This window comes from Talpa europaea (assembly GCF_964194135.1).
Source record: "Talpa europaea genome assembly, chromosome: 6".
Taxonomy (NCBI): Eukaryota; Metazoa; Chordata; class Mammalia; order Eulipotyphla; family Talpidae; genus Talpa; species Talpa europaea.
In genome coordinates, this window is record NC_140072.1 from 65,027,749 (window position 1) to 65,054,312 (window position 26,564).

Sequence of the window (26,564 nt, forward strand, 5' to 3'; positions counted from 1 at the left end):
GCCAAGGGTCCCACATGGTGTGCAGACCTCTCCTGCCTCCCGCTGCTCCCCTCAGCAGTGTACTTAGGTCCTTCTGCCTGCTCTGCTCCCTGCTCTGGCTCTGGTGAATTCTCTCACCCTCCCGTGCTTCTGACTGTACCCAGTGCTTGTATAAATAAATAAAAATAAATCTTTAAAAAAAAAATTAAAAAAAAAATCAATCTTAATAATATGGTCTCATTGTTTCACCATTTTGCTTGAAGGAAATTCCCTGATTATCAGACATACTCCTATTCAGGTAAAATCACAAAACCCTCTTCCAAAGTTAAAGTCCACCCCATTCTAAATTACATAGCTTTGTTTCTTTCTGTTACTAAGAACAAACTATGTGCTTTAAACTGGGGAGAATAATGAATAAAACCACTTCACAGAGGAAATGAGGTAATGAAAGTACTTTGGAAAATAGAGAAGTCCTGATGCAAAATATTTTTACCTCAGCTTTCAATGTTGAAGTGTAAATAATTTTACACCTCGAATCAGTGAGAACAGAAAATAGAAAAAAAAAGGTACAATAATAGATTCAGGATGACTGCAGTTTTTTTGAATAAAAGGAATATGTTGTAATTTAAGTTTTATTTTATAGTCTGATGAAGAGCAAAAAAGCCTATTCATTGTTTAGAGTAGCAAGAAGCTTGCTGACAATCCAATGCAATAAGTTCATACAGAACTGAGAAAATACAGCACTCAATAAAATAGTGACTTAATATGTCATCTTTTTTTCAATGTTTTGTATATTCTCCATGGAGGTAAATATATAGTGAGTATGAAGTGCTTTTTATGTGTACAAGGATGCTCTTTGTAGAATATTTAATACCTTAAAAATTTATTAAAAACTGAAAAATAAATGTCCAACAGTCTCTACAGTTGAAAAGATACCCATGATATAACATTAATTGAATAAAGCAATTTTCTGAAAGTATATTTAATATCCCAAAAAGTATATACATTTGTGTCTGTATTTATAAAAATGGTGAGAAGGAAACACACCAAACTCTTACTACCTCTACCTCAGTGGTATGGGATTGAAAAACCATCCTGTGTTTGATTGTTTTATAATTTGTATGTATCACTTCATAATAAAACAAAAAATGAAGATCTCTCTTTTACAATTCAGATCCATAAAGAAGTTTGAATGATTTTTTTAAAAGTCTCATATAGATTTTTTATTTTTTTTATTTTTATTTTTTTATTATTATTTTTCAAGATTTATTTATTTATTTATACAAGCACTGGGTACAGTCAGAAGCACGGGAGGGTGAGAGAATTCACCAGAGCCAGAGCAGGGAGCAGAGCAGGCAGAAGGACCGAAGTACACTGCTGAGGGGAGCAGTGGGCGGCAGGAGAGGTCTGCGCGCCATGTGGAACCCTCTTCCTGTGGTCAGGGAGCAGTCGGGGATCGAACCGGGGAGGCTCTCTCATATAGATTTTTTGAACATGCTTTTTTGCCTTGTTAATAATTCTCAGTATAATATTGGCATGGATAATTCTTTGTTTATTTCAGCTACCTCTGTCCAATTCCCCGAATTCTCATTTATCTTCACATTTAATTTTTATACAGTGTACTAAGTCCTACAAATATATTTTAAAATGTGCTTTACACTTGTTTTTTGGTAGGCTCACTAGTGATTGAGCTTTAGAAATTAAAAAAAAAAAAAAAAAGGAAAAAAAGGTTTCCTTTACAGCTGCCCTGTGAACAAGCTGATTTGATAATAGTATTTCCGGTTTTCCTTGTCACTCTTTTTCTGAACCAACTTTTGATATTTAATTTCTATTTCCATTCATAAGTTCTTAGATGTTGGTTTCCTTTTGCTCATTTTAAAACTGTCTTTATAATTTTTAGAGCTTGTTTGAAGTGAGTGTGGTCTTTGCTCACCCAGAAACAGTTGAGGATTGCCACTTCCTGTAAGTTGCCACGTAAACAATGTCAATTGTGTAAAATGTTGTTAATGCTCTTTGGCTTTCATGAAGATAGTATTGCTCCTCTTCTAATGAATAGCAGAACTTCGTTCGTTTAAAATGTGCTCTATGAGATAGGCAAACCAGTGCAATTTTTTTTTCCCGATGACCTGAACTTCGCAACCATGTTGTATAAATTATATTTAAATTACATTCATCCTAGAATAAACTCATTAACCTTTTATATTAACTTGAATTTTACTTTAGACGTGTGATATGCCCAGATTGTTTCAAGCCAGCCAAAAACAAACAGGTAAGTATTCCTGCCTTTTCTTCTGTAGCGAGTTTTCTCTGACCTGAATATTCACATTAACTGTAAAAGAGATATGCATTAGAAATGTCATAATCTATTATACTAAGAATCAGTCTTTAAACATTCCCAGTTGCTACATTAATTTTTTAATTTATTTATTTTTAAATTCTTAACACCTTTGCCTCTGGCTAGGAAGTCTTAACACAGATTCTCATGTTTGTTTTGCTGCTGGGTTGTTCCCTGATGTTAAATTTAGTACTAGTGTTTCAATGATGTTTTTGTTATCTGTTTGGGGAAATTGAACTTTTAAAATTTTAATCCTCAAAATTACATCATCTGGGAAAATCTGTGGCATCAGCATTCCAAGCTTTTGTGTAATACCCATTTTCTAGAAATTAGTGTTTTAAAGATGTAATCCAAAGTAAATTATTTAGGACAGTCCTATTTCAAGTTACATTTGCCAAGAAAAAGGCATTTTATTCAAACTCAACTTTATTGTCTACATGTACTTTTGGTTTCTATTGTGCCAGGATGGAATGGCAAGATGTGCTATTAGGAAACTTTCATACCTAGTTACTTAGCTCATTTTGTGCAGACTCGGGCACTCCTAGTTTTACTGACCTTCATTTTGTTGTTTAAAAGAACATAAGTTTATTATTAAAGATACGTTTGTTAGTCCTTCCTTGATAATTGTTGGGCCTTGTAGAACTTGGGGAATAGGTGGACGATTTGTGGCACTTGCCAGATGCCCTGTGTAGAAATACTCAGACGTGCAGACAAAGCCTAAAGCAGTGCTTTCCTCTTTTTCTCACATCATGGCGCACCTGAAATGTTATCATTGTTTATCCAGCATCCTGAGCTTAACAGATGTAGTTGCTCTATATTGTAAGCAATAGGCCCAGAATTTCTGGGGTCCCTGGCCTTCTGACTAAAGAGATCAACATCTTGGAACAACTGTAGCTCACTGCTTTGCCATACCTTGGGACGCACTGCCCAAAGCACTGCAGGCCACATTTATTAAAGATATGTTTTTGTTGTTGTTGCTATCTTTGAGGACATATGAAAGTACAAGTGTCAAATAGTAGGATTAGGAAATTTGTGTCAAGGCATCAACACACCATTTAGTTAATAGGTGTAACAGTTTTCCTGCCTCATAGCTGCAGGTAAATTGAATAACCTTGAAATTCTTTTGGTCTTCAGGTTTTGTATCTTAAAGAAAAAAGCAATCACTTAATTTTCAGTTCTAACTTTACGACCCTAAACCAAAATATGGTTAGAAAACCATTGCTTTCACGATAAACTCTTGAGATACCGTTATTGTCCCTCTTTTCAGTCAAATAAAAAACAATCGTGAATTATCAGAGTAATCCATGTGTATATGCACTAATTGGTTTTACAATAGTATATCTAACATGGGGTTTGGCTTTAATTAAAAAAAACCCAGTAAGGACATTTGTTGTAGATACCCATCTCTTCAATATAGTGGATTCATTTGCTTTGTCACTAATGAGTGACAGTGAGTTGGTAGATGCCAGGGCAGGTGGTTGACTTTGTTTTACCCTTATCCTGGCAGCCAATTCCTATAATTCCTGGGAAGAAAAAACACTCAAAACGCATTTGCTATGGTATTATAGATTTTGTATTTGAAAAATAGTATATTTCAAGGAGAGTGGGACAATGAAGTGAAGAAGATATGCTCTGGCATTATACCATCTACCGGGGGGTCTAGACACAGGGTAGATTGAAGAGGAGGGTGATGGAGGAGGACTGGTTGCAGGCCTGATGTTATGAACGCTTATGTTTTATTTATTTTCTTGAAGCCACTAAGTATTTCCCCCTTTTAAATATGGCTTTAAAATGATATAATTTCTTACCACTGATGTTTTCCTGTCTATATGATAAAAATGTTTTTCTTCTCATTTTGCCCTATGTAGTCAGTATTCACTAGAATGGCAGTCTTGAAAGCTTTGAATAAGATAAAAGAAGAGGATTTCCGCAAGTAAGTAGTTGTACAGAAACAAGAAAGCATCATGGAATCTTAGACTAGAGGGAATGTTAGAGATAATCTGAATTAAAAAGCAAGTCTGGATGTGGGTTGTGGACTAGTCCAAGTCTGGAATAGGATTGTGTCTTAGTCACTGTTCTAGCTCCAGTCTCTGGTACGGTACTTAACATGTAGTGGGGTTCAGTAAATGTTTGTCAAATTCATATTTGAATTTACGAATCAAGTCCACTTTGTTTATCGTTTAGACGAGGATGTTGAGAACGAAAGAGGGAGTTGACTTGCCTAAGATTTTAACTGGGTAATAGATAGTGGACCTAGAGTCAGGTTTCTTGACTCTCCAGTCCAGTGCTGGTCCTATTACATCTGTAATCTTGCATGTCCTAGTATTTTTCCATTTCCAGAAGGCAATAAAAAGATTCATGTGTTAGGGCCTCCCTAGTGGCACAGCAGTTTGAGCGCTGCACTGTGAAGCTATCTGCAGCCTCTGCGGTCCTGGGAGAAAACCCACATGGCGCGGCAGACCTCTCCTGTCTCGCCCGCTGCTCCCCTCCGCAGTGTCTTTGGTCCATCTACCTGCTCTGCTCCCCGCTCTGTCTCTGGTGAATTCTCTCACCCTCCCACGCCTCTGACTGTACCCCAGTTCTTATATAAATAAATAAATCTTTTTAAAAAAAGATTCATGTGTTAAAACATGCAAGATACAATGAACCTGATAGTCTATTTTTTGTTTTGATGAAATATTATTGTAGTTACCCATCCAGGATATCCTTGAATAAGTTTCAAGCAATGAATTTATGAGGAAGATTTAATACATTTTACTGGGTAAAGGCATATCTCAGTATTGAATTATTTTTATTAAATTTTAGAAAGTGAAACAGTTACTCTTTACAAGCAAGAGTTCTGAATAAATTATTTCTTTGTTAAACATTCTTGGGAAACTATATGAAATTTTTAAGCCATGCATTTGGTGTTAAGTTCACATCTAATCAGGTTTCTAGTACAGTTTGGACATTCCTATGATGAACAGAGAATAAAGTCATACATTGCTCTTTCCTTCCTGTCTTCAGTTGGATTGAAATTTTTAGCTACAAGGAAATAGTCTGCCTCATTCTATTTCTTTCTTTCTTTCTTTTTTTTTTTTTGACTCTATGTTTTGACTCCCAAGATCTTGAAATAAGTTGGAAAAGACAGAAAAAGAGTAGAATAGCCCCGTGGAACTTACTCATAGACTAATCTGTCACTGCACATCAACTTTCCACAAATAATTGAGGATTATGTAAATCAGCAGCAAGTGTTTGTGGATAGCAAAATAGCTAAAGAACTTAGAGAGGTTTCTGCTTCATATATATGGATTTTTCTCCCAATCTCACGGTTGTTAAAAATTGTCATCTGGGAACATGAGGCCTCCTGAGCATGAAAGGTAGTAGGAAAACCCTGATTTATTTAGTACCACTCTCATGTATTAAAAGTAGTATTCCAGGGCCTCCCTGGTGGTGCAGGGGTGAAGTCTTAGTGCTGTCAAGCTATCACCAGCTACTACAACATGAGTTCAATCCTCAGCCAGGGAGCTGACCCACATGGCACAGCAGACCTCTCCTGTCTCACTCTCTGCCCCCCTCAGCAATGTGTTTCGGTAGATCCTCCTGTTCTGTTCTCCGCTCTGTCCCTGGTGAATCCTCTCACCCTTTGTGCCTCTGGCCTACACCCCAAATCTGTAAAAAATAAAAATAAAAATAAATCTTTAAAAGTAGTACTCCAGAGGCCTGAAAGATCCTTAAAATTCCTAAACTTAAATTAGGAAAAGGCTTTAGTCCTTGAGCAACTTGAGTTCTGTGTCTGTCTTCGACCATGCCGATTCATTGTAGTTATGTGATTTAATATCATGTCTGGAAAATAGTGGTTATAAAATTTATTTTGTTTTACAGGCAGTTTCCTTGTCCTCCAAGCTCACCAAAGGCAGTATGCACTGTTCTTGAAATTGAATGTGCTCATGGTGCTGTTTTTGTGGCTGGTAAAATATTTAGAATATACTTGCATTGCCAATTTATCACCCTTTCTCAAAAACCTCAACCAACTCCTCTATTTTCTTCTTGTTAGGTTATTAGGTTCTGATTAGCTAACTCTTTGGAGACTAGAACTGACAAACAAGCTTATTTTCTATAGGCATTCTTAGGGATCAGTCAGGAGGTGTCCTGTAAAACACTATTCCAAAGGGAAAGGTACTTCTCAGATTTTGATAGCTTTTATCAGAGAAACATGTGAAATATGGGTAGATGTAGAAGCCAGAAACTGGTCAGGAGAAACAGCCATGGAAATGATGTTTTATAACATGAAAGCAAACTTGAACAAATAATTTTATCATCTTCAGAATGACTAACACTTCTGTCTGAAAAAAAAAAAAAAAAAAGATTGTCTTAACTTTCCCAAGAGATAATTTAGCAGAGAGTTTTTGTTTTGAAAGCTACAGCTGTTTCATAGTAATAGCTGAAATGAGATTGCTGTTCAGATCCGTGATCCTCTGCCCTGGGGTGGTTAAACTGCCTGCCTTAGCATAGCTTTCTTCATAAAGCAGTGAGTCATGTTCTTGTTGGTTTGTTTTTTTTTTTTTAATTACAAAAACTTTAAAATTTCCTTTATTTCAACTCTTTGGAATATATTATCACCAGTGACTATTACCTTGAAAGTATTATTAATCAAGCATAAAAGTAGTAGTTGTTTTTTTTTAAATGATCCTCTGTGTGTTCTATAATTATTATAATTTGTTCAGTCAATCAGATCATTAAAGATATTGAGCATTCCCTTAGAACTCCTTTGATGATTCATATCATGCCTTTAGCCATGTCTTCTATTGTTACCACAAATATTTTTATTTTTCTGTGTGTCTGGGTTCCCTTGTAAGCTAGTTGAAGGCTAAGTCTTGCTTTATCTCTTAGTTCCTAGAATATTGGCACTCACTAGGTAGTTTTTATTTTTTTATCCTGTTGTGTTAAATTACACCATTCCATCCAGGCAATTTGATTTTTCATTGGCAGGGAGATATAATAAATACTCCAGGAACTTGCCACAAACTCCTTGGATAATTGATGGAGAAAGGAAGCTGGAGTCATCAGTGGAAGAATTAATTTCAGATCATCTTTTAAAAGTATTCAAAGCAGAGAGTAAGTGTTGTAATATTTATATATTAAATACATATCATTCGTAAATAGATTTCTTGGAGGTAGCCAGAAAGATTTTACAAACACTGTCAAGTTTGGGACTCTGACCTGGCAGTGTCCCATGAATAGGGATTTCTGAGTCCTGTGTTCTTCTGACCTGAGTTGGATTTGAGCCAAAGGACCCAAGGATTTGTTTCATCTCAAAATAACTGCTCTTTCTTGAGCAAATTCAAAACAATTGAAACTACTTTCAGTGAATGCACTAAAGTTTTGAGCTTGGGACACCTTACCCTTGACCTCTTTTTTTCAAGGGAATATGAAGAAATTCAAATACCATATCCACATCCAGTGCATGTTTAAGAATAATCATTGGCAAATGCCTGCCTTCCATCTTAACTACTAAGCCTTAACTGGAATAAAGTTCAGGCTTAGAGAAAATAGATCAGCAGTTATTACTTTAAGAGACTTAATGGTAGTTTTCTTATGTTTTGATTTCCTAGGTATGAATGAGCCTAGGTTTGTAGGATGAGTCAGATCCTGTCAAGCTTGGTTTTTCTCAATAGGCCTGTTAGGTCAAAGGCAGAAGAAAACCTGTGATTTCATGGAGGAAAGGGACTAAGATTTCAATTTCAAGATATCATGCTAAGTATCAAGAAAAACTGTAGGCAGTGAGTAAATATATTATTATTTGGAGTGGATCTCCCAGCATAACTAGAGTATTTTTTTTTTTTTTGAGAGACAATCTAGATAGCTGTTTTTCTTTATGGAAAACCGTAAGACAAGTCTACTTTAGGAATGACAGATATATTATTGACATGAGATATGGTTGTCCCTTCCAGTTCTCTGACTTGTCAAGAGGAAAATGAAGTACTTCAAACCACATCCTTCATAATTTATTGCCTGTTAGGTAGGTGACCCTTTATTAAGGGCCTTTAAGAGTTATTTACTGAATGGAGATGAAAGTAACTTAGCAACTTAATGTTTTCCATAATCTTAGCAGTGAGGACTCTGGGCTATTGTCATGAGCGTTTACCTACTTAATTTAATATTTATACACTCGTTATCTCGTAAGAGTTATCCAGGGCCTCCCTAGTTACGCAGGGGTTAAAGACACAGACTATCAAGCTATTATAGCCACTGTAGCATGAGTTCAATCCCTGGCCAGGGAGCTACCCACATGGCACAGCAGACCGTTCCTGTCTCACTCGCTGCTCCCTTCAGCAGTGTATTTTAGTTAATCCGCCTCTTCTGTTCCCCACTCTTTTTCTGGTGAATCCTCTCACCACCCCTTCCCCCCACACACCTCTGGCCTGTACCCCAGCTCTTTTTTTTTTTTTTTTAAATTTTATTTATTTATTTATACAAGTACTGGGTACAGTCAGATGTGCGGGAGGGTGAGAGAATTCACCAGAACCAGAACGGGGAGCAGAACAGGCAGAAGGACCGAAGCACACTGCTGAGGGGAGGCAGGAGAGGTCTGCGCGCCATGTGGGACCCTCGCCGGTGGCCGGGGATTGAACCAGCACTGCAGAGGCTGCAGGCAGCTTCGCAGCCCAGCGCTCAACCGCTGCGCCACCAGGGGAGGCCCTGTACCCCAGCTCTTGTATGCATAAATAAATAAATCTTAATAAAAAAGTTATCCAAACTATGAAGAACTGAGAATAAAACTTCAGCACAAAAATGTCTCTTTCAAACTCTTTTTGGGACCTCCTTCCTCTCTTTCTGTAAGAAAATTCAAGAAATTTCAGTTCTGATTATTTGGACCCCAAGAAAGCTCCCGTTACCATTAGGGATGCTTGGGGACTCTGAAACAACTTCCTAGGTGAACTCTTCATTTAGCTATGGGTGCCATCCTAACACAACACTACTCCTGAGTTAGTGGACTCTAAAGATCCTGATATTGTAGGTTTACTAGCAGCTTGACCATGGAGTGTAAACAAGGGTCCTTTGAAACTTATTGTTCCACAGATTCCTACTCTCTGCCTAGCCTAGATTCTCCATCTGGAGAAGATCTTGACCTTGTGCCCTTCCCAGCTGCTGGCTTGGCCAGTCCTTGATGTTAATGTAGCACTTCTGATCCTAACTAGAATTCCAGGTTGCCTTGGATATCTAGCCCTTACCTACCCAGCCCAGGGTTGCTTCTCTTTGTAAGACCCACAGCTTTGGGCCTTGTGACTCAGAGAGGAGCCCACTTTACCCTCAGAGCTCACGATAGCCTACTGTCAGGTGTTGACCTTGGCTTGCAAGAGGATTTCTTAAAGGTGAAGGGAGAAACAAATCCTACTTTCTTCACAGCTCAGCAACCTAGAAAGGAGGGCTAATCTTCAGTGCTGTTTTCATGGGATTTTTCAAACCTTTTAGCAGTCCTTCTTCTAAAGTCTGCATTGCATGTAGAGTTTTTCCTGGGGGCCACCCTGGTGGCGCAGCGGATTGAGTGCTGTGCTGTGAAGCTGTCCGCAGCCTCAGCAGTGCGGGTTCGATCCCGTCGGCCAGTGAGAATCCCACATGGTGCCCCAGACCTCTCCTGCCGCGCCCGCTTCTCCCCTCAGCAGTGCATTTCTGTCGTCTGTCTGTTCTGCTCCCTGCTCTGTCTCTGGTGAATCCTGTCACCCTCCCACGCCTCTGGCCTGTACACCAGCTCTAATATAAAAAATAAATAAATCTTTTTTTTTTTTAAAAAGAGTTTTTCCTGGGGGAAATACGGCTGTCAAAATGGCTCACACCCTCTTTTTCTCCTCCCTTTCCCCTTTGTTCTTCCAAGCAATCTTGTTCTTCCTCATTTTATGCTAGCCAACGTGGCTGGACTATTGAGGAATAAATGCCAGTCTCGTGACTCGTGTTGCAGTTGTGCTTTTTGTGCAGGAATGTTCTGTGCTTTCCCCATCTTAGCCTTACCCACTATATTATAATCCCTACCACTCCGTAGTCAGCTTTGTGAGGATAAAAACTGTGTCCATCCTGTTTGCTTTTGTCTCCCCAGCATCTAGTACAGTGCCTTGTACACACATCCTGTCGTATTTGTTCTTGAAGGAGGTGGTGAGACTGCGTTCTAACCCTCAACCTCTGTGTTCAGAGACCTCGAACTTTACCACTCTAATGACTGACCAGGATTCCCTAAACATCTCAGCCCTTCCCAGTCCCTGGTCCAAAAAGACTGGTCTTGCTTGTCCCTGTGGGCACAAGTGTGAGCTCCTCTGGCTATGTCTCTGTGGTGTGGCATAGCTGTGGTCAAGAGGCGCTGGAGCCGGACTGCTCAGTTCAAATCCTGACCCTACTACTTAGCACTCATGTGACCTTGGGCAAGTTACTTATCCTGTCTCTGTCATACCTTCCTTATAAGTACAATGGGACTAATGATAATATGTACTTCATAGTGTTATCATAAAGCATTGATGCCTCCTCATGGTAATGTTTGTTGTAATGATGATGGTGAAATTATCTGTCAGTTTTGTGTCAATGAAAGTTGTCAGGTAATACACATAAGCCCTTTAAAAAGCTCCACAACATTTCCCCCTTCTAATATTTGCAACTTTTAGTATCTGATGATCCAATGTGCACTGACTTTGTCATGTCCCAGCCTAGGTTTGCTTGTATTATGGATTTGCTTTTGGAGTCAAGCTTTTATTTTCTCTTCTTATTTTCATCGGGTTTAATTCTCAAATAAATATTCTTGCTTTGTTTTGTTTTAATAGCAAAAAGAGAGAAGACAACAGATTTATCACCATAAGCCTGTGGCCAGAGAAGTGGGGGTCTCTGGCTTTCCCGAGTGCTAGGGGCTGGGCGGGTAATTAAAGCCTGGCTTTGGTATCAGAAGCACTTATCTCTGCCATTTAGTCATGTGTCCTGGGGAAAGTACTTCACATATCAGAAGTGTTTGGTATCTTTTATTTAATGCCTACTTCCTGAAGTAATAATGATTAAATGAAATCGTATTTATGTGGATTGTTCAACGCAAATCAGATTTCTGCTCAGGGGTGGGTGTAAATGTCATAGGGCTATTACGTCTCTGATTTTTTCCCTCTTTGTCTGCTTCCCAAAGGTTTTAATTTTTCATCCTCTGGAAGAGAAGATGTAGATGTGAGAACATTAGGAAATGGTAAGACTGCACTAGCATTACTTGATTGGAACTAACTTTCAGATTATCACCCTTTTGAAAAAGACAGATTTATTATAGTCAGACAAATCCCAAAGTGGAAAGAGCGCAGAGCTTCTCCAAATAAAGAAGCTTTGTGGATTATGGAGCCACCTTTATAAATAATACGATTACATTTTGACAGAAATCATTTCTTCAGGGACCATCTTGTTGCATGTCTGTAGATTATAAGAAATTATTTCTGTGCCTTAACCAGGTGATGCCTGTTTTCTTCCCCAAAAGCTTGATGATTAATTGTCCCATTTTGTACATTTTTCCAACATACATCTTCATTTTAAAAATGATTCTGTTCTCTTAATCTTCATTTCTCTCATTTTACATTGTTTCATTACAAGAAAAATGATGAGAGTTAGTCCTGAGCTATTTGATTTATAGTCCTTTCCTCTCATGGAATCACAGCCTTTCCATTTCAGTAGTTGATTAGGTTAGGATGGATTTCAACATAGTATACCTGGGCATTGCTGCATGGGACAATGTTACATTAGTGTTACCAAGACAGTTAGTATTTGGATTTTATTTTGTAATTAACACAGGCTTGTTCATGGACCTCCGGGAAAGCAGTCATTTTCACATACTGCCTATACTGGGGTTTAGCAGCCCTTCAAAAGCCCCTTGATTCTTTTCACACATTATTCCCTCCCCCAGATGTAGTCATGTCACTAAATTTTCAGCCCTCTAGAGTTCAACTCATTTTTCACACCTCCTAACCCTCTTGCATTAGCTCAAATGTTAACTCCATCAACACGTTTCTGTTTCATGACGGGGTGTGTGCTGCCAGGAAGGCCCTTTGCAATTGAGCTGGTGAATCCTCATAGAGTACATTTCACTTCACAAGAAATTAAGGAACTTCAGCAGGTAAACCACTTCATGACATGGAAATCGTCATGTTTCTGCAACTCTGCAGCTGAACTAGAGTTACTAATTGTTTTTCTTTTTCTGCTACTACAGAAAATTAATAACTCCTCTAACAAAATCCAAGTCCGTGATTTGCAGCTTGTTACAAGGTAATTGTAGGCTCACTGGCGATGATTTCAAGAAGGAAATTTATATTTCGTAAGGGAATTGTATCTAGGATATATAAAGACCAGTCACACTCAATAATAAAAAAACAACCAAATTAGAACTTCATCTTTAAAGAAATGGTAACCAATGAATACATGAAAAAATAATATTCAAGGATCATTAGTCATTAGAAAAATACAAATCAAAGTGACTTCACAGTTACTAGGATGGGTACAATCAAAAATACAGAAAATAACAATGGTTGGCAAGGATGTGGAGAAATTGGAAATCTACATTACTGGTTGGATTAAAAGTGTGCCACTTTGGGGGCCTCCCTGGTAGAGCAGAGGTTAAAGGCACAGCACTATCAAGCTATCACCAGCCACTGTAGCACGAGTTCAATCCCTGGCTAGCCAGGGAGCTGACCCACTTGGCGCAACAGACCTCTCCTGCTCGCCCACTGCTCCCTTTAGCAGTCTATTTCAGTACATCTGCTTGTTCTGCTCCCCACTCTTTCTGGTGGATCTTCTTACTTCCTGCACCTCTGGCTTACATCCCAGTTCTTGTATGTATAAATAAATAAATCTTTAAAAAAAAAAAGTGTGACACTTTGGAAAACAGCTTGGTAGTTTCTTTTTCTTTCTTTTTTTTTTTAAGATATATATATATATATATATATTTAAAGATTTATTTATGTGTGCAAGACTGGGGTACAGGCCAGAAGTGTGGAGGTGTGTGAGAGGATTAACTAGAGACAGAGTGGGGAGCAAAACAGGCAGATTTACTGAAATACACTGCTGAGGGTAGCAGCTGGCAAGTCAGGAGAGGTCTGCTGTGCCATGTGGGTAGCTCCCTGGCTGGCTGGGGATTGAACTCGTGCTGCAGAGGCTGCAGATAGCTTCACAGTGCTGTGCTTAACCCTTTGTGCCACTAGGGAGGCCCAGCTTGGTAGGTTCTTAAAAGGTTAAATAAATAAAATAAATAAATTAAATTAAATAAATTAAAAAAAAAGGTTTAAACCTAGAATTACTGTATGACCCAGCAGTTCTACTTCTAGATTTATACCCAACAAAAATGAAAATGTATGTCCACACAAGACTTCTATATGAATGTTCACAGTATTATTCACAATAGCTGAAAGATAGAAACTACCCAGATGTCTGTGAATAAACAAAATGTGGATTATCTGTACAATGACAAATTATTCAGTAATAAAAAGGAATGAAATGCTGATATATGCCACAATATGGATAAACCTTGACAGCATTATGAAAGATGCCAGATACCAAATAACACATACTATATGATTACATTTTTTATGAAATGTTCAGAGTGGGAAAATCTGTGGAGACAGAAAGTTGATTAGTTGTTGCAAAGGGATGAAGTGAGGGACAGGGAATGACTACAAATAAGCACAGAGGTGGGGTGATAAAAGTATTCTAAAACTAGATCGTGGTGATACCTGCACATTTCTGTAAATATACTAAAAATCAGTGAATTTTACAGTTAAAATGGGAATTAGATGTAAATTATATTTCAACAGAGTTGTTTTGAAGAAAGAAGTTTAGGGCAAGGCTTGTGTGTGCTTCATATATTCAGACTAACTTTCTTTTGTTTTTGTTTAGAGAGGCAATAGGACATATGAAAGAAGGTGAAGAAGAAAAGACCAAGACATACAGTGCCTTAATATGGACAAATAAAGCAATACAGAAGAAAGACATTGAATTCCTGAATGACATAAAGGTAGTTTAAATACTCTAATTCTTTTTTTTTTTTTAAAGATTTATTTATTTATTTATTTATACAAGCACTGGGTACAGTCAGAAGCGCAGGAGGGTGAGAGAATTCACCAGAGCCAGAGCGGGGAAACAGAACAGGCAGACTGATGAAATACACTGCTGAATGGAGTAGCAGGCCGCAGGAGAGGTCTGCACGCCATATGGGACCCTCCCTGGGGGCCGGGGATCAAACCGGCACTGCAGAGGCTGCAGGCAGCTTCGCAGCCCAGTGCTCAACTGCTGCACCACCAGGGGAGGCCCTAAATACTCTAATTCTTTTACTTTTATTCTTCTATTGTTTATAAAACAATAGCTTTATAGCTTTTGTCTTCCAGTCTTTTGTCTTCTAGTTTGTTACCAACAAGTCAAGGAGAATGGGCTCTGGGACTGTAAGACAAAGCCTGGCTCTGTCATTATTGATGGATAACTGGGCAATTCATCTCATCTGCCTGACAGGCAGTGTTGCTAGTGGTTAAGAGCTTGACTCTGAGAACAGGCTCTGAGTAAAAATGCTGGATCTGCATTTCTTAGTTGTGTGACTTTGGACACAAATTTACTTAGCCTCTTTATGCTTTAATTTCTTCATCTGTAAAATTAGTTAAAAGAATTAAGTGAGTTTAATCATATAAAGCACTTAGAACAATATTTGGCACATAAAATACAGTCATCAGGGGCCTCCCTGGTGGCCTGGAGGTTAAGTATCAGCGTTATCGTTGCTGCGGCCTGAATTCGATCCCAGGCCAAGGAGCTAACCCACATGGCGCAGCAGACCTTTCATGTCTTGCCTGCTGCTCCCCTTAGCAGTTATTTCCATAGATCTGCTTGTTTTGCTCCCCACTCTGTCTCTGGTGAATCCTCTCATCCCGCCCCCCTCTACCGCATCTCTCGCCTACACCCCAGCTCTTATATGCATAAATAAATAAAAATAAATCTTAAAAAAATGAATCTTAAGAAAAAACATTCATCATTGCTATTATCATACTTGGTCATCTTTATAAAGGAAATACAAAATAAAACTTACAGAGTTGATGCTAAGATCAAGTTCATAAATAAAACATGTTATAAGTAAAAAGAACAAAATAATATATATGCAGCACATAGGTTTTTGGCACATGCTAGGTTTCCTTCACATAAACATGTCACTCTCAAGGCTCTACCTGTTTATTTGCATATATCTTCCTATCTGCTCCACTTCTTCCAGTAAAGATAATTTACTTTCAAATACAAGGAATGAGCATAGTGGGCACAAAGATGTATATAGTTATTACAACATTGTTTAAATGGCCAATATTTGGTAATAATGTAGCTGGCCAATGACAGGGACTGGTTAATGTTATGGCTTATTTGTTTGATGGACTAGTACTGACCAGCTGTTAGAAATTCTGTGATGAATATTTATTGACAAAGGAAAATGTATCTGATAAATGCTAAGGGGGAATGAATAAGCTATATATGAATAAGCTATGACACATCGTGATGTAAACATTCACACACTATATATTCACACACCTGCACCCACATGCACACATGACTACATATAAAACAAATCTTATGGCAAAAGATACCATAAGTTGAGGATTTGCGTATGAAAAGTATAAATACCCAATAAAGAAAAACAAACAAAAGATATGACCAGGAAGCTGAAAAAAGAGCAACTCCAAATAGCCAAGACTCATTTGAAAGTTGTTCCACCTCCATGCTGAAGTAACAGTAAGAAATCACCTTTGTTCCTCTTGGACTCAGAACACCTATTGGTTGGAGTTGAGAAGGCTAGTTGCATACATTGTTAGTAGAAATTTAAAGTGTTTTATCCTTTTTGAAATACTGAGCCATGACTATAAAAAAAAAAAAAATACCCTGGACTTCTTCCCAGAACTCTCACTGCTGGCAGTCCTGTAGAAATAAGATTCCAGTGTGGAAGGATATGTGCACAGATGCTTATTGACTTTGTGCTAAGTGACAAAAGCAACAAGAAGATTTGAAACAAAGTGAATTTCCTTCAATAAGAAAGTGGTAGAATAAATTGGAATATTCTACAGCTATTTAAAATTAAGGCTAAAGCACATGTTATCCCTTTGAATTAGTGTGTGTTTGTTAGGAAAAAAGGTAGAGGAGGTAGGTTTATATCTATTGAAGGAACACTCATAACATGAGGAAAAAAATCAAAGTGTAGAACAATGTTGGTAATGTTAGTGTTTTAGTGAAAATATATGAGATATATGTATTCCTACTTAGGGAGGCTCTCCACAATGAGGGAATGGACTCGATCTCTCCAGTGGTCCTTCAGTTCTCAGTTCTGTGGTATATAGCTAAAGGCCTTTGGGGTTTGGCCCTTCTATCCAAGTCCTTTAGTATGGTTAGTCAGACCTCAGACAGCTGTCTTTAAGATTACAAAACAGGGCCTCCCTGGTGGTGCAGGGGTTAAACACAGCACTATCAAGCTACTGCCAGCCACCACAGCAAGAGTTCGATCCCCAGCTGGCCAGGGAGCAACCCACATGGTACAGCAGACCTCTCCTGTCTCCCCTGCTGCTCCCCTCAGCAGTGTATTTCAGTTGATCCACCTGTTCTGCTCCCCACTTTGTCTCTAGTGAAGCCTCTCAACCTCCCCACCTCTGGCCTATATCCTAACCCTTGAATCCATAAATACATGAAATAAATCTTAAAAAAAAATAAAATAAATAGATGCGTAATCTGGGGGCAGCCATTAAAGAGCTAATCAGAAGTAATGTCGAAAGATGATTTTTTAAAATTATTTTTAAAGATGTATTTTTAAAGATTTATTTATTTATTTATACAAGCACTGGGTACAGTCAGAAGCGTGGGAGGGTGAGAGAATTCACCAGAGCGGGGAACAGAACAGGCAGACTAACAAAGTACACTGCTGAGGGGAGCAGTGGGCGAGACAGGAGAGGTCTGCTGTGTCATATGTGGATTAGCTACCTGGCCAGGTATTGCACTCAGGCCTCATTGGTAATAGCATGATAGCACAGAGACTTAACCCGTATGCCACCAGGGAGGACCCGAGGATGGGAGTCTTCTAGTGGTTTACAGCCCAAGTGAGACTAGTTGAAGTGAGACACGTTCACTTCCAATAATTTTTTTAACTGTTAGGGTTAGAACAGTTTTCAAGTATTCCTTTTGGCATCAAAAATATAAAAACTGAGTTACTGCCCCATACTGAGAACAAGCCACTTCAAATTTACTACTTGTTTCCTCTTTTTAAAGAGGAACCTACTTCTAAGAAGAAGAAAAAAATCACTTGTGTGTTATATGTGTTTCTGAAAACACATTAGTCCCCAGCAGTATGGGGTAAGAGTGCTATGTTAGAGAAAATGAAGTGATTTCCTTTTGTGTGCTGAAATCAAGCAGACCAAAACAAATAAACAAAACCCAAAACAAAACACTCAAGCATGTGCTGACCTCGGTGTTACGTTGGAAGCCGTGCTGGGTCTTGTAGCTGGGTTAGTGTTTCCATGGACTGACTCGTGGGTCAGAGTCAAGTCTCCTGGGTACAGTGGAAGGTAAAGGAAACAGAGCTGAGGAACATTCCTTAGCCACTCATTTAAGGGCTGACAGTTTCTGGACTCTAAAATAAAAGCCGCATCTTTAAAGATTCCTTAATAGTTCAGCCTTGTCCTCTTTTTTTTTTTTTTTTAAGACTTTTTGGGCGAGAAAAATGTCAAATCTTAGGGAGACAGCTTATCTCATCAGAATAAAGTGCTTTTCTAAAATCAAAGAATTAAAGAACATAAAAACCCATGAGTCAGGAGGGGCCACTGACTCTCTGCTTTGATAAAGCAGTTGCATCCGTTCATTCAAGTGTAGTCTTTGTCAGAACTTGCTCTCAGACAACTTGATAGAGGGAGGCCAGACAGAAACCTTTCTTCACTAAGCAGCGCTTCAGGTGTTCACTAATCGTGTAAATTAAGGAGTTGTTCCAACAAGAAATTACAGAGGAGTCAAAGTTCTTATGAACCTACATTTCTGGTAATGCCTTGTGTCTATTTTTGAAACTTGGAATCAATGAGCTTTTTGCAATATTAACCTCTGTTTCTTAATTTATATCTTGTGACATAAAAGGAAATCTCTTAATAGTAAGAAAAACAAGCCTGTGCCTCTAAAGTCTGAATTATAAAAAGACATGCAGTGTTATTATTCTCAAGTACTTTGAACTAGGCTAACAAATACCGAGAGGTACTGGTTTATTGTACACATTTATTTTGTAACTGTTATGTTGAAACATCACCCTAAAACATGCAAATTGCCCATACACACAAGTAATGCTGATGTTCCACCTTCTACAACCAGTCATTTGTCACCTCAGCCTGAAATCCCCACATTTAGGTCACTCTGTTGACTTAGGGGATAAAAAAATAAGGACATGCCTTCTAGAAGAACTCTGTTGAAGGCAGGATACAAATCCAGGGTCTGAACAGTTATAACAAAGAGAACTTGGGTACCATTTACTTCAAAGTTATTTTTTTTTTAATGGTCTATTGGGAGCCCCAGAAAATGAGCAATTATGGTCAAGGTTATGAAGAATCCCAGAGTTTGAACCTCCAGTGGTATATGGAGCCCTAAGGAAATCTGGTGAGCCGTGGATAACAAAGGAGGTGCTAACACAGGCTTCACTGGGCAGCAAAGCTGACTCCATGGTTGTGTATCATATCCTCCTCTAGGACTTAAAGATCAACCAGAAAACACCTCTACGGGTTCTTCACCGGAGACCCCTGGCTGTGAGAACTCGAGTCATTCACTCCATGGATACTTGCTACGTGGATGAGCATCACTTCCGCCTCCATCTGAAGACTCAAGCTGGAACGTATCCTTTTGACCTTCTGCATAGCAGTAACCTACCTACCAAAACTCTCTGGGAAGAGTTCATGTTACCCTCAAAAATAGGGTCAACTGGATCTGGGAGGGAATAAGGAAAAGATTAGGCTGGAGATGAATCCATTTTGCTGTTGTTTTGGGGTGTTTTTTTCCCACTAGTTTTTCCAAGTGACATTTTAAATCACAAGGAAAGAAACAGCAATTTCAGTATGTACTTAGGTTTCTTGTAATTACAGTGTCTCACACAATGTTGAGCATGTTTTCAGTACTCATACACTTTTGATTGATTCATTTTCTGTCTTTACACATTTTGCAAGTCACATATTCCTGACCATGTTTGGATTCTCTCAGAATGTTTGAACATTTGCCCCAGATGATTAAACACTGATAGTAGATGGGAGTGGCCCTACTTTACATACCCATCTTCATTTGGCCACTGGCCCAGAACAATAGAGAATAGTCCAAGGCAGATCACTTGCCCATAACCTACCCTGACTTGTGTGGTTTTGTATTAGAACTGCGTTACTGGGTAGAATTGATCAGGGAGCTACTAATCTGAGCTTTAATTTACTTTTCAAAGGTGCTGCTAGTTTTCATTTGTTGATTTTATAGTGTGGTTTCAATCGCCTGACGTGATAAAATACTTTCTAACTAGTTATACAACTAATGATATACACATGGATGTAGGGGGGGGGAAATGTCATTTTAATCACCAAGTAGCATTCACACCATATTGCTGGAATTAGTTTGCCTCTCCTACCCACTGACCTCCTCCCACCTCTTCCAACCCTGTCCCAATCTAAGAGTGACCAGGATTTACTCAACTGAAATATGTACAATATGTACAGGTTATTTTTTTTAAAGATTTATTTATTTATGCATACAAGAACTGGGGTACAGGCCAGAGGTGTGGGGGCAGGGGGGAGTGAGAGGACTCACCAGAGACAGAGTGGGAACAGAACAGGCAGACTCACTGAAATACAGTGCTGAGGGGAGCAGCTGATGAGACAGGAGAGGTCTGCTGTGGGTAGCTCCCTGGCCGGGGATCAAACTTGTGGGGCAGTGGCTGCCGATAGCTTCATAGGTTGTGTCTTAACTCCTTGCGCCACCAGGGAGGCCCTGTATGGGTTATTAACTTCTAAAATTTTCTTAATGTTTTGCAGTTTGGATCAAGGAATGACCTATTTAGACCCCAGTGAACATATTTTTATCCTTGTTCTTTGGAGCACATTTACCTATTGTAGGTGGAATGTGGCTGGAATTTCAAAGAAACCAGTTTAAAAAAACTTTTTACCTAATCCTAATTTTAGTTTTTGATGTACCTGGGAGAAAAGTGGTGTAATGCCTTTTCAGTCTCGTTGAAATGTATTCAGAACCAACCGTGTACATATACTCAAAATTCAAAAAAACTATCTGGCAAAGCCTTAGCTCCCATATGGTAATATATAAAGGTGTATGATTTTTTTAGCATATATTGTTCTGTGTACTGAATCAGTTCATTTGACAATCACCTCACCCCTCTGGCTATGAATAAGAACTGTTCTGAACATTTTTAACTGGTTATTCTGGGGGATTTCTGGTCATCTCTCCCTATCATTGCTATTCAGATGGAGCATTCCCTAAAGAAAGTTGAGAGAATGATGACAGTTGTTGAGTAATTATGCAAAGTAATTAGCAAAGAAAACAGTTACTAGATAATTACGCATCTTATGCCTGAGTGAAAACGTTTGATGCAGGCAGAGTGAATACATTTTAGGAAAGTGAGGAGTACTTAATATTGGCACTTATAGTGTTAACTTTTTGCATCTGAGAATAAACTTATTTTTTGTATTCAAAATGATTTATAAAAAAAACATGCTGCTGAATGAGTTTTTACTAAATGCTGATAAGCATGGTGAATGAAGGTAGCAGAATCCCTGTATAATATGTATAATATAACATATTATCTTGTTAGTGACCTATTCTACCATTAGTCATTGGCTGTAAATTTTTGGGACCTATGTGGGAAGAGAGAGATTTGACTCTTTTGCTAACCATGTTTGCAAATAACTAGAATATAGATCCTTTGATAATCCTTCTGAAGGGCCTTCATCAAGACTAAATGACCCTTCCATCCTATTGCTGTTGTGTCACTGAGTCATATCACAAGGAAAGTTATCATTAGGGTCACTGTGTATAGCCCTGTGGAAACCCATCATCTGGGAGATGCCAGGTGCCATAATTAAACATGGAACCCAGAAAGGTGACAAAATAGAAATGTAGCAAGAAAGAAAATAGTAGAGGGGTGGGTGTTGTTTAGTGTTGAACTACAACTAATTTTAAAAATCAATACCCAAATCTTGGGACTTGGAAATGAGCTGAAGAAGAAATCCATGATTCTGGTTAAGTTTGATGTAACCACAGGTCCCAGGTCCTGATATTGGCTATTAGGCTGGGAAGAGCCAGTGTGTCATAGCTTATTTTCTAACACACACATATCACAAATCACAGCTCAGAAATCACTTTTTTTTTTTTTTAACAATGGCTTTTGTTTGCTATTTCCCTTTCCTCTATTAAATCTCTCTGAACAGTTGGCTGTCTTCTTATTTTCCTTAAACCAATCTCAGCTACATTAAAGAGTTTGTACATGGAGACTTTGGAAGAACCAAGCCAAACATTGGCGCTCTGATGAATGTGACTGCAGACATTCTTGAGCTGGATGTGGAGGTAAACCTTTTTATTATACTCTTTGCACAGTAAATTCAACCAAGCTTTTGCTTTTTTGGCATTATGCTAAATAATACCCCTCACCTTAGTAAGTATTTGAAGATGGTCAAAATCTCACAATAGCATTGTATTGCAGGGAGGGACTGTCTTCAGATTTTTTCTCTTAAAAAATGCAAGGTCTCGGGCCTCCCCGGTGGCGCAGCGGTTGAGCGCTGGGTTGCGAAGCTGCCCACAGCCTCTGCAGCGCCGGTTCGATCCCCGGCTGCTCCCCGGCCACCGGAGGAGGGTCCCACATGGCGCGCAGACCTCTCCTGCCGCCCGCTGCTCCCCTCAGCAACGTACTTCAGTCCTTCTGCCTGCTCTGCTCCCCGCTCTGGCGAATTCTCTCACCCTCCCGCGCTTCTGACTGTGCCCAGTGCATGTATAAACAAACAAACAAACAAATAAATAAAACATGCCTCTTAAAAAAAAAATGCAAGGTCTCACTTATGATTCTTGGGAATATGTAGCTAATTTACTAAATATGCTTTACATGTGGCATGAGCCATACCTAAGCCCTTAAACCAAATAAGGAAATGGGCTTTCCTTCATATGTCCTTTGGACTTTATAGAGTTTATTCTCATACTTATTTTGTTTTATAAAGAACATAAGGTGGGCTACTCAGAAATGTATTCAGGACTGGCATAGAAAATGGGATAAGTCAATGGTTATTAATAAAAGTAGTTCTATAAGGAACTCCCTATAGAAGTGGTCCAAATTCTCTGCTTTTGTAGTCTGATTTGAAAGTTGTAACTTCTTAAATAATCAGAAGAATATATAGACCCATCTGGCAATTTTCCATAAATATTTTTCACATTTGGGCATTCGTAGGTATTGTCACAAGTTGTGCTCCTTAATTCAGTGTAGGAGCAGAGTTCTGCAACTCTACGCCCACTCTCATCTCTGCAAAAAACAAACAAAAACCTTCACGAGAGGCTAGTGTTTTGCACTTGGTAATAAGTATCAGTTCTAAAAAAGAAGTGGGTATATTAGCAATCAAATGATCACCTTACCACCAAGCCTCTAGAGTACTTTCAGATTTGATTTTATATAACCCTGGTGGGACAGTCAGTGATAGTACTTTCTAGGTTACAGGCGACCTTCTCAGTGAGACTTATTTTGAAAATACAACCTTCTGTGAAATAAAAGAAAATCCCCAAAGCATTCATCTTCTTTGACTGTAATTCTTACAACAGCTTAGGAGTACTGAAGCCATAGGCCAGTGTTTCTCAGCCCTGATTGTCCCTTGCAATCACCTGTGGAGTTTTTTTTTTTTTTTTTTAAGATTTATTTATTTATTTATACATGCACTGGGTGCAGTCAGAAGCGCGGGAGGGTGAGAGAATTCACCAGAGCCAGAGCAGGGAGCAGAGCAGGCAGAAGGACCGAAGTACACTGCTGAGCAGCGGGCGACAGGAGAGGTCTGCATGTCATGTGGGACCCTCCTCCGGTGGCCAGGGAGCAGCCGGGGATCGAACCGGCGCTGCAGAGGCTGTGGGCAGCTTCGCAACCCAGCGCTCAACCTCTGCGCCACCAGGGAGGCACTGTGGAGTTTTTTTTAAAGGTTATTTGAAGAACTGGGGTACAGGCCAGAGGTGCTGGGGGTTAAGAAGATTCAACAGAGACAGATGGGGAGCAGAAGAGGCAGAGTGACTGAAATATACTGCTGAGGGGAGCGGCCGGTGAGACAAAAGGTCTGCTGCAACATGTTGGTCACCTACCTGGCCGGGGATGGAACTGGTGCCGCAGTAGGTGCGGACGGCTTCATAGTGCTGCGTGTTAACTCCTTGCGCCACTAGGGAGGCCCCACCTGTTTCTAAACTGTAACATGCCTACCCTCCCCTGCCCTCATAACATACACAAGACTGTGACCAATATTTTCAGGCTTGAGAAACCACCAGTTTACTTAGATATGGGTGTTTAGTATATGGCTATCTTTCAAAAAAAGAACTATTTTGTAAAAGACACAAACATATGCAATAATTTCTTAGGCTTTTCTAATGAAATTTTTCTGAGTCTGGTATGTAAAGGGATTCAGATTAATTTCATTAACTTTTAAAAAATATTAGAAAAAAACTATTTAAAAAATAATTTTAGGTTTTAAAAACAAGTCTCAAAAATCATGGAACAAATGGATTTCTTTTTAAAAACTTCTCCTAAATCAGACCCTCTAGGGTAGTTAAGACCAGGTGTAATTTCATACTTCTAAGACCTGGAACATGATTGTTTATGTGGGGACAAAATAGCCTGTTATTGTTATTTTGTTATGACTTGAAGATCAGGGTTTTGTTCTAGAAGAGCCAAACCAGGCTGAGTATACGTAAATTCAATTTTAAAAGAACAAAAGTTCTGTATGATAAACAAAGATCCTAATCCTTTTCTATTTCCAGGTGTTTTTTTTTTTTTAAGATTTATTTATTTACATAAGAACCGGGGTACAGGCCAGAGATGTGGGAGGGTGAGAGGATTCACCAGACACAGGGGGGAACAGAACAGGCAGACTGACGGAAATACACTGCTGAGGGGAGCAGTGGGCGAGACAGGAGAGGTCTGCCGACAGGCTAGCAGCCTTGTAGCACTGTGAGCACTGCTGCCTGCACCACCAGAGAGGCCCCCAAGTGTTCTTTCATATTCATTTATTTTACATTTAGTTGTTAATTTACAAATAAGACTAAGTTTATAGTCTACTGGAGTACCCATTAAATCCAAGTGAGAAAATGAAAATGATCAGAGAATAAAAGTTGCTGAGACTTCTGAGGGAGAATTAGTGTTGCTATGTGAATTTGTTTACTATTTTACCTATCTGAGTAACCAAATACTCAATGAATTCAGGAATAGGCCTTGGGCCCAAGACTCCCAAGTCCTAGAATGGATTTTAGATTTGAATTATGGTATTTAATGGCTCATTTATTCAAACGCAGTTACTTCTTTTACATTATAGTAAAACTATTAAAGATATACTGTATTTCCAGTAAATGCTTACTAAAACAGTGTATGTTTTAATGACTTGCTTTCTTCCTTGTAGTCTGTAGATGTTGACTGGCCCCCTGCTCTGGAAGACTAGCTTTCAAACTGGGAAACAAAGGTTTTCCTGGCCCGCTGTGGAAGTCCATTTAGCATACACTGTAAAAATGGCTGTTTACCCACCATAAGGGTGTCTTGGTAATTACTTGGATCATGTTGATCTTTGTATTTTTAAATTTGTTGTAACATCTCAGGATCTACATATGTGCATATTTTGTTATATTCTAAGAATGTCATGATTTTTCTTGTTTCCTCTCCAACCCCCAACAAACCAAACTATGGATAATGAAATAATTTTTTTAATGCTTCATTTAGAGAGGTACACAAACAAGATAAATTTTGATAATCTGAGCTGTAATTTCTTTTAGCAAAATTTCCCTGCACAAGATACATACCATGTTTGAAATCATGTTATAAAATTTAAAAATGAATTTGATAAACATTATACTAGATTTATGCAACACAGTATCCTATAATACTCTAAGATATCATATGCAAATGTGACATGATTATCATATGCAAATGTGATATGATTTTTATTTTTCCTAATAAGTTTCAAGCAAGCTATTACCAATAGAAGTTGTTGGTGTGACTTGTCACATCTTAATTCACTTAAAGTTACTATTGTGACAATCTAAAACTGTCAATACATTTCCCGGGGAGGGAAAGTAAAACCTTAGGAATTGAGGCATGGCATGGTATGGAAACTCCTTTCTTTTAAATGAGACACAAGTGCCTTCAATAACTTCAATCCCAGGGATAAGACTTCAAAGAATCGAGATTGCTAAAGGTAAACTGATACTAGTCCTGAGTGCTTCCTTATATTACTCAATTTCAAACATCTTCATCAGGTAAATAGGGTATTATCATTTTCATTTTATAAATATAAAAACCAAAGAGTAGGCATTAAATGATTTATCTAAAATTGTTAGTTACTTCCAAACCTAGGATGAACTGAAGTTTCCTGTCTCCAGGGTCCTTTCTAATAAACCTTGTTATTGAGCACCTACTATGTGAAGGAGAATCCTAAGGATGTCATTTAAATGTGCATACCACCATGATACTTGACACCTGACCTTTGGAAATGAGAGCAAATCAAGGAGCTTACAAAAAAAAAATAATAAATAACCGAAGTATATTTCATATGAGCTCATATGACTACCATTGTTAGTAAGTTAATTATCAATTGGTACTATAAAGAGGAAAAACATTAAATAAGTTAAACCTAAAAAAAAGTCTATCAGTAAGTTTCAGAATAATCTAATTGTTTCAGATTTAAGTGTAATTTCCAACATTCTGATTCACCTATTAGCTTATTTCAGAACACAGGCGACTTGAATTACTGTTTCCCATCTTCCCAGCTCCTAGATACGAAGATATATTATCCATTTTACAAATCAGGAAAATAACATAATTGACATAAGAAGCTCCATATGTGAATAACAGCGAATTATTTTTTCACTATTTCCAAGGCCAGGAAATGAGAAAGCGATAATAGAAAAAAGCTTTTGATAAAAAGTAAAGCTTTTGGGGCCTCCCCTGGGGCGCAGCGGTTGAGCTGGGGGCTGCAAGGCTGCCTGCAGCCTCTGCAGCGCCAGTTTGTCCCCCGGCCGGCCG

General features: G+C 38.6%; 1 protein-coding gene across 1 annotated transcript in view; it reads left to right on the forward strand.

Annotated features, from left to right (window-relative positions):
* PUS10 (pseudouridine synthase 10) overlaps positions 1 to 24,987 on the forward strand; it is a gene marked incomplete at both ends in the record, with an annotated part of 63,747 nt that extends 38,760 nt beyond the window's left edge. Inside the window, 12 exons of the mRNA XM_084234343.1 lie at positions 1,880 to 1,941; positions 2,203 to 2,248; positions 4,183 to 4,247; positions 6,179 to 6,264; positions 7,286 to 7,411; positions 11,448 to 11,504; positions 12,340 to 12,416; positions 12,510 to 12,565; positions 14,189 to 14,306; positions 19,024 to 19,166; positions 21,784 to 21,883; positions 24,949 to 24,987. Coding sequence (XP_084090469.1) covers positions 1,880 to 1,941; positions 2,203 to 2,248; positions 4,183 to 4,247; positions 6,179 to 6,264; positions 7,286 to 7,411; positions 11,448 to 11,504; positions 12,340 to 12,416; positions 12,510 to 12,565; positions 14,189 to 14,306; positions 19,024 to 19,166; positions 21,784 to 21,883; positions 24,949 to 24,987 — 975 coding nt within the window. The remainder of the gene's footprint in view (positions 1 to 1,879; positions 1,942 to 2,202; positions 2,249 to 4,182; positions 4,248 to 6,178; positions 6,265 to 7,285; positions 7,412 to 11,447; positions 11,505 to 12,339; positions 12,417 to 12,509; positions 12,566 to 14,188; positions 14,307 to 19,023; positions 19,167 to 21,783; positions 21,884 to 24,948) is intronic.
* Positions 24,988 to 26,564: the final 1,577 nt, after the last annotated feature.